At 40.3% G+C, this 16,955-nt stretch overlaps 1 protein-coding gene across 4 annotated transcripts in view; it reads right to left on the reverse strand.

The window, feature by feature from the left end:
• Positions 1-253: 253 nt before the first annotated feature.
• Positions 254-16,955, reverse strand: part of MYL10 (myosin, light chain 10, regulatory) — an 89,348-nt gene continuing 72,646 nt past the window's right edge. For 2 of the 4 annotated variants that reach the window (XM_040650052.2, XM_040650049.2), the window contains exons 3-8: positions 13,782-13,868; positions 11,079-11,154; positions 9,545-9,649; positions 5,851-5,929; positions 1,534-1,582; positions 545-786 (exon numbers count right to left, since the gene is read on the reverse strand). In XM_040650052.2, the coding sequence (XP_040505986.1) occupies positions 688-786; positions 1,534-1,582; positions 5,851-5,929; positions 9,545-9,649; positions 11,079-11,154; positions 13,782-13,817 (444 nt within the window). In that variant the 5' untranslated portion in view covers positions 13,818-13,868 and the 3' untranslated portion in view covers positions 545-687. 4 annotated transcript variants of the gene reach the window in all.

A 16,955-nucleotide genomic window follows, 5' to 3' on the forward strand; every position in this document is an offset into this window, starting at 1 on the left:
ATGACCGACTGCTGAAAGAACTAGCCCTTACTGTTACTCAAGGACAACTTCCTACATATATGAAGATGCCTCTGAGGGGGAGATTCATTCTTGCTGGCTTCTATGAGTGCCTAGGTACATTTTGCTATGAGAAAAATAGCCACTGTTCCACTGTGTCTGTTCTTTTGCACCAAAGGAAGAGAATCGAGTGGCTTACGAACCAGGCCACATCACTGAGCACATTCACAAAAGCTAAAGGTTGTTTTATTTGCACTTTCATTGCAACGAGAAAGAATTTTATTTACCAAATGCTCTTCCCAGTGCAGTAAGTTAGAGGATTTCTCAATCAGCACATGGAGCTTATATATAAAAAGCAAGAGGTTAAGCAACATTGCAGTGCCCAATGGACCATCTGGTGAACATTAGGATTGTCAATAAATCACAACAGCATCAGTTCATCAAGAAAATTCCATTTCAAACCACTGATGAAAAAAAAAGGATGGGAAAAAACTCACAAAAAAAATTGGTATTTTCATCTTTTATAAAAACAGGAGCATTAAACAACTTTAATCTAATTTCACTTGTTTTATTGGTTCTCTTCTGATGACCACATGGCTTCACATACTGAATGTTCAGCCTTTTGCCTTGCACAGAAAAGCACAATGAAATAACTTGGTGCATCATCACAGGAGAAGCTCATCTTTCATTTTAGTCTTTCTCCTCACCATGGGTGATAACATAACAGAGGTTCTTATAGTCAAGATTACCAGAGACATCTGGAGGGAAAGCAGCAAACATCTGGTTGATCTGCCAAGCAAACAGGAGATAAGTGTTACAAGCACGGGACTGCAGGACAGCAACAAGTACTGCTTTTCCTTTCCAGTCCAGTTCAGCTCCCTTCTGGCCTGATTTGTTAACTACTATGGAAAAATTTTCTGTAGTTCCAGTAAAATTGCGATAGGAGCTAGGACAAAACTACTCAACACAGTCCTGTTCAAATCAAAGCTCTGTATCAAATAGCTCTCCCTAAAGTCCAGATAAGCCCCGACTAAGTAATGTATTCCAGTCTGTACCCCAGTCTGGTCCTGCCATGAACAAACTCCACTCAATCTCTTCTTCAGAAAAGAAAGTCCCTCTAAATTCCTCCCAGCCATCAGAATCCATGTTCAATCTCACACAAACCATGAAGTCAGTACCTCCTTTCAGGATTCATTTCAGATTTCAAACAAAATAACTCTCGCAGAAATGAAAAACAGATCACAGTCCCCACCCAAACACATTTGAACTCTGGTAAATTCATTGCCCAGCTCACCATAGGAAAGAACAGCAAGAGATAGGCCATGCTTACACTTGGATGGAAGTCCAAGGAATCTGTTTGACTTTGGTTTAGCCATGGAGCTATTCAGAAGAGATGCTTTGAATTGTTCCTAATTGCTAAAGCTGGCATCAGCCTTCTCTCAGACTGGATTTGAGCTGAATTCATGCATTTAAAGAGGGGCAAATGCTTACTGCTGGAGAGACATCCCTATTTCGAGTAAGGCAGAAGGTCCTTACCTCTTCTTGACTGAACCGGTCTGCTTGTGTCATAAGCATTTCTTTGATGCTGTGCAAATAAAATGAAATAACCTGATTAAAGGGTGATAATGGCACATGACAATTCAGATGGCAAGATCTGTCCTGAAGTCGCATGAAAGAAAGTCTGTGTGACCGCATAAATTAGAGCTGTTAATCCTTATATGATATTTTAAGAGATTTTCTGCAGGCACCCATCAGTGTCAATGCCTCGCTCTGCCAACTTATTTTGCCTTTGTGACATTTTATAGAGGTTTAAAATTGTTTAAGGTTATTATTCTAATTGTAAAACTGCAATTTTTGTATGCTTATCTTAACCTAAAATGGTACGTTTTCTCACTTGCTCTTTAAAGTTTGGACCACTTAACAAAACCAAAAGAGAGAATATTTTCTGTAAAATCTGAGGATGAAAGGAACAGAGCATGAAATAAGAAAGAGGACTTGAAAGAGAACTCCAACAGCTATTCCAAATCATCATCTGAGAATCCCTTTATTTGCATGCAATCATTCCCAGAGGAGACTGTGAAACTGTGTGAGACCTGTTGTATTTCACAGTGCAAGATCTTGATCTGGAGTTACAGAACTGTAACAAGGAGCTTATCCACACACAATCTCCATTCTGTGCAATTACATCAAAGAGAATATTTTGGGGACAGATCCTCAGCTGATTTACCCTCTGTTTTCAAACCCATTGTAGGAACTCAGTTAAGCATGTGATTTTTTTACCTAAATGTATAGGTGAATAGGAACATCAATCCAACCCCTTTAGACAGAATGACTGTATCACTTATTTGGAAGGGTAGAAGGAGAAAATTGGAAAAGGAAGATTCTGGGTAATGTATAAGGACCTCACCCACAAGGCCAAGCATGGAAATATTCTGGCAAGTTCTGGGAAATACTCCGAGGTCACAGAGAGAGCTTAAGCTATCCTGTATGTTTCCTTTGCACTACTTTCCCATGCTTCTTATTTAGCAAAATCTTTCTTCATCTCTTCCTCTCATATTGCCATTTCTGTCTTGTTGGGCTGGTATTTGTTATGTGACTGCAATTCTTGACGTGGAATTCCTAAACGATCTCTGGTTGGGGGGCACAGAGAGGTCATTCTCGTCGATGTACATTGATCACTGGATGTATGTGCATTGGGGCAAACAGCATCAGAAAATGTAAATAGGAAGTGTGATCCAGGAAGGAGCTTGGTGAATAGAAGGAAGCACTTACAGCAGTTTTGTTAGAAGTCACAATAAACTTCATCAGAACCAGGACTGAATTAAAAAGAGATCTGGGCATGATGTGTCTTCTACTTACATGCTTGAAGTATTTAGGGGAAAAGATCAAATATCTAATTATAATCTTCTGATGCATAGCCCAGTAGGCTCTGGCACACTCACAAGGAAGAAGGACTGAGTTAAGGATCTATGCACATTTTCCATTATTTATTTTATAGGGAAATGAATGCTCACCATTTCCAAAGCTAGAGATTATGAACTTTTTTCTTTCTTTGTGTATCTTGATTTCTTTTTTAGAGACTACTTGTTTCTAAAAAAAATTAAAAAAAATAAATCACCACCACCTCAAAGTCTTCTGGGCAAAAAGGATCCATTTGCCTTGTTGTGGTTGTCTAAATGCTATCTCTTGTCCTGCCTGACAACAGTTCCTTCTCCAGTTGTGAATATTTTGTTGCCTCCTTGTATTTGCAAAACATTTTCCCCTGTAAAAGCTCTGGGACACTTCGTTATTCCCCTGGGATTTCCCTTCATACATTGTTTTCTCAGGTAAAAAGCAGGTAAGTTAGAGCAAGCAGTGCTCTACAGCTATGATGAGAAACGTTCCCAGCTCAGCCAGAGCAATCGCCAAAGAACCAGAATGCGTTTATGCTCTCTGGGTCCATTTTCATCTGGTACAAATCTGTGAAGTTTTATTGGCATCAGCATTAGACACAGTTGATGTTGGCCTGACTCACTTTGTCCAATGAATGGCATTTAGAACTGAATCATCTAACCTTTCCAAAAGCAATGCCAGTTTACACCAGCTGAGAAGCTGATCTAAAACACTTTTTCTTTTTGACATCATGCTAGAGGAAGGACTTTATGTGTGGTATAATGATGCAGACAAACAAAGTCTGTCACTGAATTTGGAAGTAAGTTATAAACTCCTGAAGCTTCTGGAAAGGTTAGAAGGCTCCATCCCAGCTACCATCAAATGGACTAAGTGAGTCATTTCCAGACTAGAGGTGAAAACACGCAGAGGGAAGAGCCATAAAAATCCCCAGAAGGATGTTAACTCCATGAGCATAAAAAGAAGTTCTGACTAAAAGGTCAGTGTGGCTGGTTTAGGAGAGGAACATTCCAGCATTTTTTTCATATGGAGAAATATTATTTATTAGCATTAACTGTCATATTGAAAGGGCTGCATGAGCCAACATAAAAAGTATTTCAAAACCTTCAAATGTCTGAATTTTGGAAGCAAATGAATAGAAGTTAAACCTCAAAGACGTTCGTGGAATTGATTTAATGGTTTGCTCTGTAATGATCAACAATACCCTCGGGTCTAATAAGTAAACATTATGCTCTGTTGTGGTGATGAACTGAAACAATTGTCTAATGTTAGCAGTGTAATGGGGGTGGGAACAAGGTTGACCTTTTCCATTAAGTTAAAAAAAAGTATTTTTCTCTCATCTTCATTTTGGAGTGTGATACTGCATTCCTAATTTACCCCAAACTCCAACTGGCTTCCAGCATCTGAGGAATGTAGAACTGGATGCAGGGTGGCAAGCTGCAGATTTTGTATGCAGGACATTGTTACAGATAGTGGTGGGAAATACAACATTTCATGGGTTTTGTATCATCAGAACGTTGTATTTCATGGTTGTGATTTCACTACCGTGTGATCTGGCCAATTAGACAGCAGGCTACATTTTATTCTGATAGTGTTTGAGTCACTTCTGGTGTGTTACCAAGAGTGTTCTTCCCATGCTATTTGATAACATTAACCTCAAAGCAATGAGAACAACTGTTAACCCTCTGTTCTTTCCTGTTGTTTACTGCATCCACTTGTTGCATCTTGATTTAATTAATTTGGATGTCCTTTAGTGAAAATATCGTCTCTTGGCTTTGTGTTTTTCACACTGCTTACCATAATGAGGACTCAATAATATCCATAATAGGACTCTCATGCTCACTGGGAATTAAGTGCCAGTGTCATAAAAAAAAAAGCATATTGGTAATGGAAGGAAATACTGTACATGATTTTCCTATCTTTAACTAACTTTGTGAGACACTGATAATTGCAGGTTACATTCTGGACCACTCCACCTCAGGGGTGCTGGTAACAGGCTCAGTTTTCTTTTACCTTATCACAACATTAGCAGAGTTCTTGGATGCAAATAGAATTTTGTAACCCATGGTTCCCTAGTAAGCTTCTTGTACATATTATGCTTTAGAAAACTCACCTGAACTGGCTGCTGGAGTACCAGTATAGTCCCCACATTCACCATGGAATTTAGGCATATGCATAAATCAAGGCACATAAAGCATTTCACCAGAGCCATGGGTCAGAATTCCTCATACACTGCCCTGATTTGATATCATTTATCTCATTTACCTGAATGCCTGCTTCCACCATTTGGATAGTATAAGCAGGATTTACATTTGTGCAATTAGCACTTAAAGTCCTTTCACCCTGCTCTCTTGGTGTAACAGGTTATGAATACAAATTAGGTCCTGCCTCCTTATTTAAATAATAGCTATATTGATAATAGTCACCATATTATTAATAGTATTATTTGCTTTGGCTCTCAACATATCTAGTAGAAATTTAGGGCAAATTCTTGTCTGGAAGCAGAAGGCTCAAACAGTAAACATATAACAAGTAAAATGTTTTTACTAAAACCATGTCCCAGAGTTAATTAATTTGACCACTTTTTTAAAAAGGGGGACTAGCTTTCCCATTTCAGTTAAGCACTCTGACAGTCAGGCACCAGACACGCATTTTATTTTTACATATGGAGTTAATCTACAAAGAGTCATGTGTTGATTTATATCCAGACCTTCAAAAAAAGGCTATCTGATGGCCTACATGTGATTATATTTCCGTTGCCTCTTGCAACGTCTGAAGGCAATAACATCTCTTTTTGGTATACAAATACATTTGTACAATAGTCTAGTCTTTTAACTCTGGCTTACAAAGCCTGCCTGTCTCTTAAAATACTGTGAAAAAATATAGCTTGTAAGGAGTTCTTTAAACTTGTGCTATTTATTATTAATAATAATCATATTTTAAAAGAACTTGAAATAAACTTACTAGTCTGCCTTTATGTGGCCTTTTCCTTCTGGGTCGAAAATCTTAAAAGCATTCAGAATGGTTTCTTCTGGGTCCGTGCCTAAAATTAATGAAACATAATTTAGAAGCCTGGGTGTATCTGTGTCTGCAGAATACTTGCTATGTAATAATTGCATTCACTGGAGAACACAGCGAAATGGAGAGTTCTGCAGTTGTAGGTTTGAAGACAAAGGTTCCTTAAGTCGGCAGCATTTGTCATGTCAGATAAACAATAGAGGTGAACAGTTCAGTGCTCAGAAGCTTTAAAATAATAACTCATATATATTCTGTGTCTGCAGGAGAGAAAACGTCCAGGAACTGGTCTCCAATATCAGTACCCAGAGGATTAGTGGCTTTCAGAAATGAAAATATAACTGTTTCCCTCCCTGGCTTCCTTTAATCTTGTACTGTATGTTCCTTGCAAAAACACTTTTTGATGTTACTTGTTCTTCACCATATAGAGAAGAGCTTACTTCCCTCACTAAATGGAGCTCATCATAAAATCTGGATATCAGTGGAATGCAATGGAAGCAGGATGATCAGTGTGGAACGGTGATTGGCTCTTATGTTCTGTAGCATGCTTCCACTTAAGTATCTCTTCACAGCAACACAATAAGTGTTATTTATATAAACAGGATGGTTTAAAGCACTGGACTGCTGCTCCAAGATTTTGCCTCTGTTCATAGCTGGGCCACAAACTCTTAGTATGACTTCAATTTCTCTGCTCCTCTGCTCCCAGCAATCAAATGATAGTAAGAGTCTTCATTTTCTTTCACTCTTTATCTGTCCCATCTCTTTAGATTGCAAAAAAGAATGCATCAGAGAATAGCTTTCACAGGGCCTTAATCTTGACTGGGATTTTTGACTATTCTATAATGCCGTAGATTCTGAGTATTCTCATTTACAGACAGTTTCTACCCACACCAAAAGATATCCTATATGCTCTGTTTTTGACTGGTCCTCAGTATTTCTAAACACTATAGTAGTATAATATAAATCATTATTCATAACTTCAGGAAACCAAATTTACAGGCTGGTACATTGACACAAGTTACTTGGGATGCTGAAATGGTGAAATTGTGATTTCAAAAGAAGGGTTAGTACCCAAAGAATCCATTACTATTTACATCTATGTTACAAAGTTTGACAGAGAGAGAACCAGAGCAGAACCCAGGCATGATTCTCTGATTGAACAACTCAACCATATATACTCCTGATGCCCCCTGAGTTTTCTTTGTAATCGTAAGGATTAGTGGTACAATCTTAGTAGGTATGATGGTCATTGAGCAGAAGTCTGTCTGGCCTCCTTCTGGTCATACGCTGTCCACATACATTTTTCTGCCAGCTTGGATGCACTGTATTCATTCTGCAATGAATAGATAATCAATATAACGAGCATTGGTATTTAATGAGTGCTTTGATTGTTCTGTGAACAGAAACTTTTTCCATCTCTGAGGAAAGGTCTGCATTTAAAGCAGTCACCGCTGTGTGGGGGATTTTTTTTTCCTCCTTACTGTGTTTTACATTTTCTGCTCTGTCATATCCTTGGACTTTGGCTTTGAAGAGAAGCAATGCAGCAGGCATTCTTTATTGATTAGCTGGTAAATAAAGTGGTTTCTTTGATGTGCGGCATCTCTGTTTTCTGTACAAATTGTATTATTCTGACTCCCTGTAGAAACAGCTCCATGTGGTTGGCATTAACATAAACTGAGTTTTGTTAGCTGTTCATCTGGCATCATAATCTCTATATACAAAGCTAAAGCTCGTCCGAAAAATCCCAGCTTCCCCTTTATGACAGAAATCAATTATAGCACAACAAATTTTACTTAGAAAGCACCTTTCACCAAATTCTCTGAGTAGTACTTAGCTAATAAAGAGTGTTGCAAAATTGCCATATCCACTTCCTCTAGCCTTTTTTCCCTTTCTAATTGCACTACAAAGGCTCTTCATCCCAATTAGTTTTGATTGGGAATGTGCAGTCTTTTGGCTCTGCTTCCTTTGCATGACAAACCCAACCAGAAGGGCATGACAAGCACAGCTGTGATTTTCCCTTCACCAAATGGAAAGAACAAAAACCTTCCTTCTCTTCTAGTAGCCAACAGGAAACCTGTGAACAAGAGGGGTATGCTTTACCATTCACCTTCCTGTGCTGGCGCTGGTTTCAGGCCACACAATTGGCAGGGCCAGCCTCTGCCAGCCTCAGCAGTCATAAGAGGCAAGAGGGAAGAGGGGGAAGGAAGAACAGCTCGCCTCCGTGCTCCCTGAGATCATAAGCAACACAAATGTACAGTAATGTGCAGCAGGGCAACCCATCAGAAACAGCTGTGTATCCCAGAAGGAAGATCACAGAGCAGGGCACTGCCTGCTTTGCAGGGTGGTATCCAGAATGTAAAGGTGTGGGTACCACTGTGGTCAAGACAGAGTGATACCTGGGTAATACAGTCCTCTCCTCAACGTCAGTCTACAGGCTCCTCTGTCACCCTTATGCTTCCCAGAAATACTGTATTTCTTAGCAATAGTGTGTCTCTTTGAGGACTGGTTACATCAGTACTTCCTAATAGATTTCTTTATTTTCTATTCCAAGGGTAGAAAGCTCTTCTTTCGAACTGTACTCAGTAGTACAAAGCCAGAGGCAAACAGCAGTACAACAAAACTTTCTTAAGAAGATGTGATCAGATTTTTCAATTTTTTAAGTATTTTTTATTTCTCTTATCTGCATAATTTTTAGCCCAAGAAAGAGAAAAAGAGGAAGAGGGAATTGAATATCACTAGTTGTTTTAACAGACTTCTGGAATGTGCTTGGGCAAGGCCAACTACCTCGCTCTGAAGGCCAAGGCTTTCACCTATGTCTGATGCTCACAGGAAGATGACCAGAGGCTTCTCTTGGTTTCACACTCTATTTTATAGTTTCCAGACACATTCAGCATCAAAGATATGAATAAATCACTAGCTTCCACACAGAATTTAGTACCCATGTTTTCTAAACTCACTACAGTCATTCTTATATATTCTCTGGCAATGGGCCAAATTCCTCTCTGCTATCGTTCTAAATCCACTGAGATTAAATTAGTTCAATATATTCATTCAGTAGGAGTTATTCTGCAAAATCTTCATTCAGCCTAAGCCATTGTCTTAATTACCACTGACCTCAAGTGAAAGCGAGCCTGGGCTGCCAAGTTACTGATACAGGAGAAAATGGGGGATACCATGATGCTTCTTCACGCCCTCTGACTACAAAGATGGTGCAGAGGTCATGTATGCATAATGAGCCAAAGGAGTGCAGAAGGGTTTTTCATAGAAATGCTGATGATAGTTTTAAACCATCTAACACTGGGAGGAATACCAGCGTAGCGCGAGCAACGGACCTCAGCCTAGAACTTGCAGATGGTGAATAACTCTTCTGCAGCGTGCTCCAGGCAGCCATGATCTCATTACTTTCTAGACCTCAGCTTGCTACTTCCATGTTAGCTTATGCAAGCTGAAATCACACCTTTGATTTGTCCTCTGGACCATCCCTCTGCCTTTTCATGCTTCATCTCTGTCTGCAAAAATGGAGATCACTCCTTGCCTTTAAGCATTGTTCCGTGGATACATTATTATTATTTGCAAGGTACTGAGATATTTCAGTGCTGAGCATCTTTGACAGATACCTGTCCAACCCCCCAAAGGTACTTACCTTTCAGTTTTTCCCCAAACATTGTAAGAAAGACAGTGAAGTTAATGGGACCTGGCGCCTCCTTCACCATGTCTTCTAGCTCTTCATTCTTGACATTCAGACGACCTGCAGCAGAGATCATTTTTCATAATAAATCCCAAATTGTGTTTTAAAAAACAATTCCCATTCATCTCCTCCCACTGGGGAGCTCAGGCCTCTGTGTAACTTCACTAATAACATGGTGGAACACAAATCCAGAATACACCAATGCATTCTGAGGTGGAACACAGATCAAAAGACAAGTGAAGGAGTAAGAGGGATAAATGATACAGACCAGGCCAGCAGCAGACCAAAGAAGGGGCTACTTTCAATTAAATTCTTTTTATTTGTTGTTGTTGTTGCGTGTTTCTTCTTTTAACCTCAGGTGAAAAACAGACTGTGTTGATATTAATATAGCAGAGTTTAAATGTGACTGAAGTGGATCCAAAGTCTCAGGCTTTGCCCTCCTGTATATTGGGATGTTGAGATGAGTAGAGAGCAGATGGATGAGTTGAGCAGTCCTGTTCCTTCCCCATCACTGCACTGGGCTATTGAGAATTTAGAGTCCAGCATCCCTACTCAAATTGAGTGGTAATTTGCTGTGACTGTACTTTATAAGCATTGAAGGGCTTCACTGAACATGAAGGATAGCAGAATGTGGCCTTAAGAAATAAATATTTCAGGGCAACAGTAGCTAGAGGCCAAAGTTTGCAAACTTCTTTGTCACAATAAAGAGTTCAGGAGCTTCTGCTCTTTGCACTGACTCTACAGCAGTCTGATTCCACCCCAGGGAGCACTAGAGATTCTTATCAAACTCTTTTTAATAAGATCCAGATGGCAAAAGCCCAAATGCCTACATCACTGTTCAAGCCTCAAATGTTGCAACATGGATACAGCTTCACGTTAGGGCTCCTGGGTATTCTGATTTTTCCTTTTCTTGGGAAGTTTTTCTTTAATATGCTTGATGTTATCAGGATTGTTATGCACATGAAATGGACAGTACCTAATCTCATGACATGCACATTCCACCCCACATCAGTGCACAACAGCATAGAACCTCACATGAAGTCTTCCTGCTTTGGTGTGGGCAGAGGGGCAGCTAGTCCGTGACAAGAACGTTAATTGGTTGATACTGCATGACTCGTAGATAAAAAAGGTGCAGCTTGTGAAGCCTGGCTCCAAAAGCAAATCAGAAATGCCTGGCATGGACCCCGACCTGGGTGGGCTTTTTATGAAATAGTTGCAGGGGAGGGATCAGTGCCTTTGGAGAGCTGCCAGCTGCACAGCTCTGTAGCACCCGCCAGTGAGTCCCAGAGAGACCTTCATTTAGTGTCTGGAAGAGGCTGCTCAGGAGATTTTCCAGCTGGAGCTGCGTAGTCAAGATAGCAACTACCATAAAGGAGGAAGATCAAACTGAACAGGTTTCCTTTTGCCTTCTGTACCTTATTGTTTCCCCAACTAATTCCAGTACAAACTACTGTTTCTTTAAGGTATTTAATAATTACTACCAGCTTACCCAGTGCAGCAAATGTGTCTCTCAAGTCTGCTTTATCAATAAAGCCATCCCTGTTCTGATCCATGATGGTAAATGCCTGTTAGAAGAAAATAGGCAACTTACTGTCATATTGCACGGAACAGTGCTGCAGTCACATACTAATACAGAGCAGTGTTATGCTGTAAAGAACATTTAACTTCCTTTGATTCATCCACACCATGACACATCATTGCACTCTCCTCACTTTCAACACATTGCTGTACCTTGGCAAGGGGCTTAATTAAACCCACCCAAACTTCTTCTTACAAAATTAATACTCAGTGCAGCACGCAGCTGGGCAAAGCCAATGCTGACAGCTCCTGCCATTCGGGCTTTAACCCATAAAAGTCTGAATTAGGAGCTACCCCTGTGTTTTTTGTATGCTTCCTGTATCTCCTTCCTTTGCTCTGCTATCATATTCTGTAAAACATTTAATTACTGTAAATAGTTCTCCGTTGTTGAGAAAAAGTCTTTTTCCTCTGGGCTTCAAGATGATCCTTCATACACAGACAGCTGAATTTCCAAAAGCACTGAGAAAAGTAGGATTCGTGGTACTGTTTATTCACAGTTTATTTCCCTTTTCAATAAATTGCATCCGTCAGCCTATATTCTGTGCTCTGACGGACCTTGATGCTTGACCTCAAATACTTCTTGTCAGGCAAAATTTAGCTTCTGATAAAAATCAAACGTTCCTTATCCAGCCAGCTAACTGCTTATCTGTCCATCTATTTACCTATCTGTATGCCTGTCATTTGCTGCTATCACACCTTCAATGTTTCATTGATTTTGAAAGATTTTAATGACCTGAAATTCTCCTGGATGTACTATGGGGAGTATCAGCAGAACCAGGCACATCTCTGAAGCTGGTTATCTGTCAGACGCGCACATCAGTATGAGCGTGTATCTTTACAATGGAATTATTTTTTGATTCAGGATTATTATGAAAAACAACCCTCTCCTTGGAATACAACCAGTCCACTCCAGTAACTTTCAGAGTCCACTGCTCTACAGGATTCATTTCTTTCCACAACTGTATTATAATCAACATATCTTCAACCAGTTCAATCTCCAGTTTCTTACAGAGCCCCACTGCTCACATTCCATTTTGCCATGTGGCAACTTGCAGCATGCATGTTCCCAACCCTTCACTTACCTGCCAAGCCACCACCTAATAAAAAATCAAGCTCAACTCTTTATTGTTGATAAAGCATCCCCACAATTCGGAAGAAAGAATGAAATGCAAAGACCAAAGCAGAGCCCAGCAAAGTCACAGAAAAGAGGAACAGTGCCAGGCACGTATCTTAATGGGTGAAATTAATGTAAAGAGGTGATGCTAGTACATTTTCCAGTGAGCTGGTTGAAATCTCTACATAATGCTGTTCTGATAAAAAATGACCTATCAGCCAAAATGTATGATTTGTTCCAAGTAGGCAGTCTTTAAACACAACGTGGCCTTGATTTTTAACTGGACCTCTCCACTGCCTTGTGACTTTGCCATTATTCCACCACCATTCTCCCAGAAATGTTCTAAGTATTATCTTATTTAGAGTAGTTCAGCAATAACATTCTGACCCATTGCTCTTTCTGATGGCAGGTCTTCAAGCAGTAGTCCCCAGAGAGAATAAAACTGGAAGTTCATAGGATGCTGACAGAGGTGGGAGAAGAGCACTAAAAATATTCCCATTAAATTTGGGGCAATTTTGCCTGGCCCATATTTACAATCCTTTGTAATCCTCTGACAATCCTTTTGGTCTCATTCACCACTGAGATTTACTGATGAGAATCCTTATGAAAAGTAAAGTTGAAAACCACATATACCAATTGAAACAGCAGCTATTTATCACATTGGAAACTGCTTTGGAGATGTGAGTTAGCGAAAAATGAGGAAAAAAATAATTTAAAATTACAGATCTGTGGAAATTGTGCTGGTGTCACAGATATTTAAAATGCCCATTTGAAAAAGAAGTCTAAACTCATCAAATGATTTGTTTTTATTTATGCACCAGCTCTTAAACCAGCTAATTAGGTTTGCCTCATCACAAGTAACTGATCAAAGAATCCATAAAGCATGGAATACCAATTCTCCGGGAGCTAAAGGATGCTCAATTTGTTAACCTCAACACGTTGCTTCATTTTATGGGCATTTATGGACAAAGTTGGCTGAGGACTCTCTGGTGTTTTGGTTTCTAGTTTGTGGGCAGTATTAGATGGGCACAGAAGAATATTTCTGTTACCATTGTGGAACACTCCGGGAATTAATGACCTGATTCAATAAAAGATCTCCATTCAGGATAATGCTTGAGCATGCCAGATTATTCTTATTCAAAATAGCACTTAAACTTAACTTTAAATGTATGCCCAGGTATTTTCCTGAATCGGGGCTAAAGTGGATGAGATCATTTTCCTTTATTAATTTTTTCAGTGCTCAGGGTTTTTTTTAAATAAGCCTGGAACTTGAAAAAGGGGATGCGGGGAGAGACAGAATGAATGAAAGAAGGAATGAAGGAGAGAACAAACAAACACAGAAGGAAAACGATACACCAGCCAAAACCACAGAGATGATTCAGAAAACAACTGTGTGTTCTATTAAAGCAGATGGAGAACTGAATAAGGATTACAAACAAAACCTATGTTATTCATTAGTAATGACAGGAGACTATAGAAAACAGAAGAATAGTGACCAACTTCTTTGAACTCCTGGATCTGGGTTTGTTCAAACATAGAGAATACATTGGAACCACCTTCTACCTTCTTCTTTGCCTTTTTTGGAGCCTGTAAAACAAATAAGAAGATCAAATATATATATTACCGTGTCTGTTTATCATGAAAACAAATTCCATCTTTTACAGAAGGGAAAGTATATACAGGCACGTAATACAAGATGATTGTGTTTTGTGTTTTTTGATTCAACCCACAACAGATATTCACACAGACAAAAGCGGGATAAAATATGCTGCTTTAGTTACAGCTGAGGGTTCCAGCCATTCCCCTGCTATAGCCCGAAACCTGACAGCTCATATAAAGAGGGACATCTTGTCTCTGTGCTGCGTTAAAGAGGTGAGGGACCCAAAGTGTGAGTCTGGGTATCACACCTGCTCGTTCATTGGGCAGAACCTCCTATTCCAGACCATGCACCAGAGACTGCTCCCCCTCCTGCACTGGCTTTGCAGAGCTCTGAACTATGGGAGGAGCAATGTAAGCTTATAGTCTCACTCAGTACAAAGGTAAATTCCCAACCTGCTGTTCTCAAGAAATACAAGCAGTGCAGGTAAGTCCCTGTACAAAGTCCTTCTTCCCAGGTCCCAGGTAGGGACAGGCAGCCAGACTCAAACATTAGGCCCTGCAAGAAGACTGAGCTCGTGAAATACAAAGGGAAATTATATCATTTCCTACTGACTTAGAAAAGTTTACAAGTCTGCTCTGTCTGGATCAGCACCAAACATTCTTCCTATGTAGGAATGCCTTTTATACTTGAAGAAGAGTCTGTATTCTTGCACTGACCTATGATACCACACTATATTGCCTTACCAGCCCATAGATTTATAATACTCAAGATAGTTATCATCAATAAAAGGTAGGGCCTGCTTTTATCACTGTTCTGTAGTCAGAAGACTGAGACACAGAAAGACCTGGGAGAGAGCTGTGATGTTACCTAAGAATCCAGCACTCACTGGAAATCAGTCAGAACCAGACATCCTCACGTGTGTCTGAATGAGGGCCCAACCAGCTCACCTGCCTAAGACAACACAGCTTTTGTTTTCCAGTGAAGAACAAAATGTGATTCCTATGGATTACAGACACGTTGTAACCACGGCATTATCTTTACTTGGGGCAGGATAATGGACCACACCACTGCCTTTTGACTTCCCTTCCACATAGATTATTCTTTTATCATTTCTACTTTTACATTTCAGCATCACAGCCCCACCTGCTTCTCGTGTCACGGAAAATTAGTCTTAGTTAGTTTGGGCTATTCTGCATGAAACAGAAGGGAACTTCTACTGTCTCCTTTCATCAGAATAAAAAAGCCTGTGAAAGTTCCCATTCAATACTGATTTCAAATATCCCAAGGAACAGAGCAGCTCAAGGAAATATTCCCACCTGACTCTGTTTGAAGTATACACTGTCTGATCAATTTAATTTGCCAGGCAGATTCCTGCACTCAGCCATTCTGCTTCAGGTCCCAGGTTGAAAATTAGGGCTGTGGTAGACACTGACCCACATGTCCACGCTCCAGACCTGTCAGTCTATAACCAGCTAATGCAAAGCAGTCCAATCTGGAAATAGGAATGGGAATGAAAAAAAAACTGCTCGTAGTGAGGAGAAAAATAAGGACAGAATGCCACCACAGGCATGGAAAAAAGAAAAAGCGAGTAAGTGGATTATTTAATAAATGTAGAAATATTGATTTTGGAATAAACAGATTCCCTCCTCCTCCTACGTATGAAATAAGTGTTATTTTGAGCAGTAATGGGCAATCATCCACATAACATGAGGTGCCTGGTGGAGGTTTTCAGCACTTCCAGATTGACTGGAAATACTAAGGACAACCCTAAGTTTTTACAAGGCATTTGTTCCCCGAGGCAAAAAGAGAGCAGATGCTCCCCAGCAGAATGCATTGCAAACTGTGTGGGGGAGCTGACCACACAGCCTCAGCCCTTGGGATGGGGCAGTGAAACCGGTGCTCGTGTACTCACGTAGCTGGTTGTTACCAAGGCAAAACATGCTCTACCACTCTCACGCTCTGCTCTGCTGTGACCAAATACAGCGTCCATTTTCAGCGTGATAAATACACCCCATACTAGCAAGCAAACTGCATCCTTTTAAACTGGAGCCACAATGAGGGACAAGAGGCTCCAGGTTCTGTTCACTTTAAATGCCAAATATTGGCAATGCCTCCATCATTCCTCAGTTTAGCAGGTCTTCTGTGATGTAACGTCTTAAGCAAGGATTGTAGCTGTAGGAAAGAGTCAGCCAAACCCAAAAGCTGTAGCTCAATGTTTGTCAAAAACAGACCAACAAAAACAAAAACACCCCAAACACCCTCAAAATTTCTTAAGTTAGTGAAGTCCTATTCAAGGCAAAAAAAGACTGAAGACTATTTATCCAGAGAAATTAATCTCAGCACAATACTTGTTCGATGCTTCTCTCTGGTTCATTGTTTCCCAGGCTGATAAAGGAGATCAGTGTCCATGTGGCTTGATCTATCTTTTGAAGCTGTGGCTGTGGATCTATTTATGATCTACTCACTTGTGGAATGGGGCTGAGACCACCAATACAATTCACAGGGCTAGGAAACAGCTATCAGATGGGATGGCTTCAAGCTAAGTATTCTGGTCTCTTGGATGATCAGTCTCCTCTCTTTTTGCATATGCAGTCCTGGAAATGCAATTTATTTGCTCCAAAAATCTTGAAAATTCATGATCACAGAAAGTGCAACTTGTTTTTTTGTGGCTGATGGGTGGGAAGGTGGCACGAAGAGGAAGGCTGAGAGATACGGATGTGGACAGGAACTGAGAACAGCACACTGTCACTGCTGTTCTGGTGGATCAAATAAAAGGCAGCTCCAGGAGAAAAGAAATAGGTCCCTGCTGCTGCCTGACAACCCCAGCCACTCCACAATTTTCTGATGAATGGAACCAGGACTCTTACAGAATTACGCAGCAAAAAGCAACACGGAACTGAGTGAATGTGGTTTCTGAATGTCACAGTTTCATAAATTTAGTAGGTGACCTACAGAAGAACAAGTGGTTGACTGATATGTGACTGCTGTCTGCCTTGGTTTCCCCATTTGTAAAATGCAGCGTGCACCGAGCAGCACTCTGCGATGATAGCTGCTCTATCTTTGCAATGCGTGCT

This window comes from Gallus gallus, chromosome 19 (assembly GCF_016699485.2).
Source record: "Gallus gallus isolate bGalGal1 chromosome 19, bGalGal1.mat.broiler.GRCg7b, whole genome shotgun sequence".
NCBI classification, from domain to species: domain Eukaryota; kingdom Metazoa; phylum Chordata; class Aves; order Galliformes; family Phasianidae; genus Gallus; species Gallus gallus.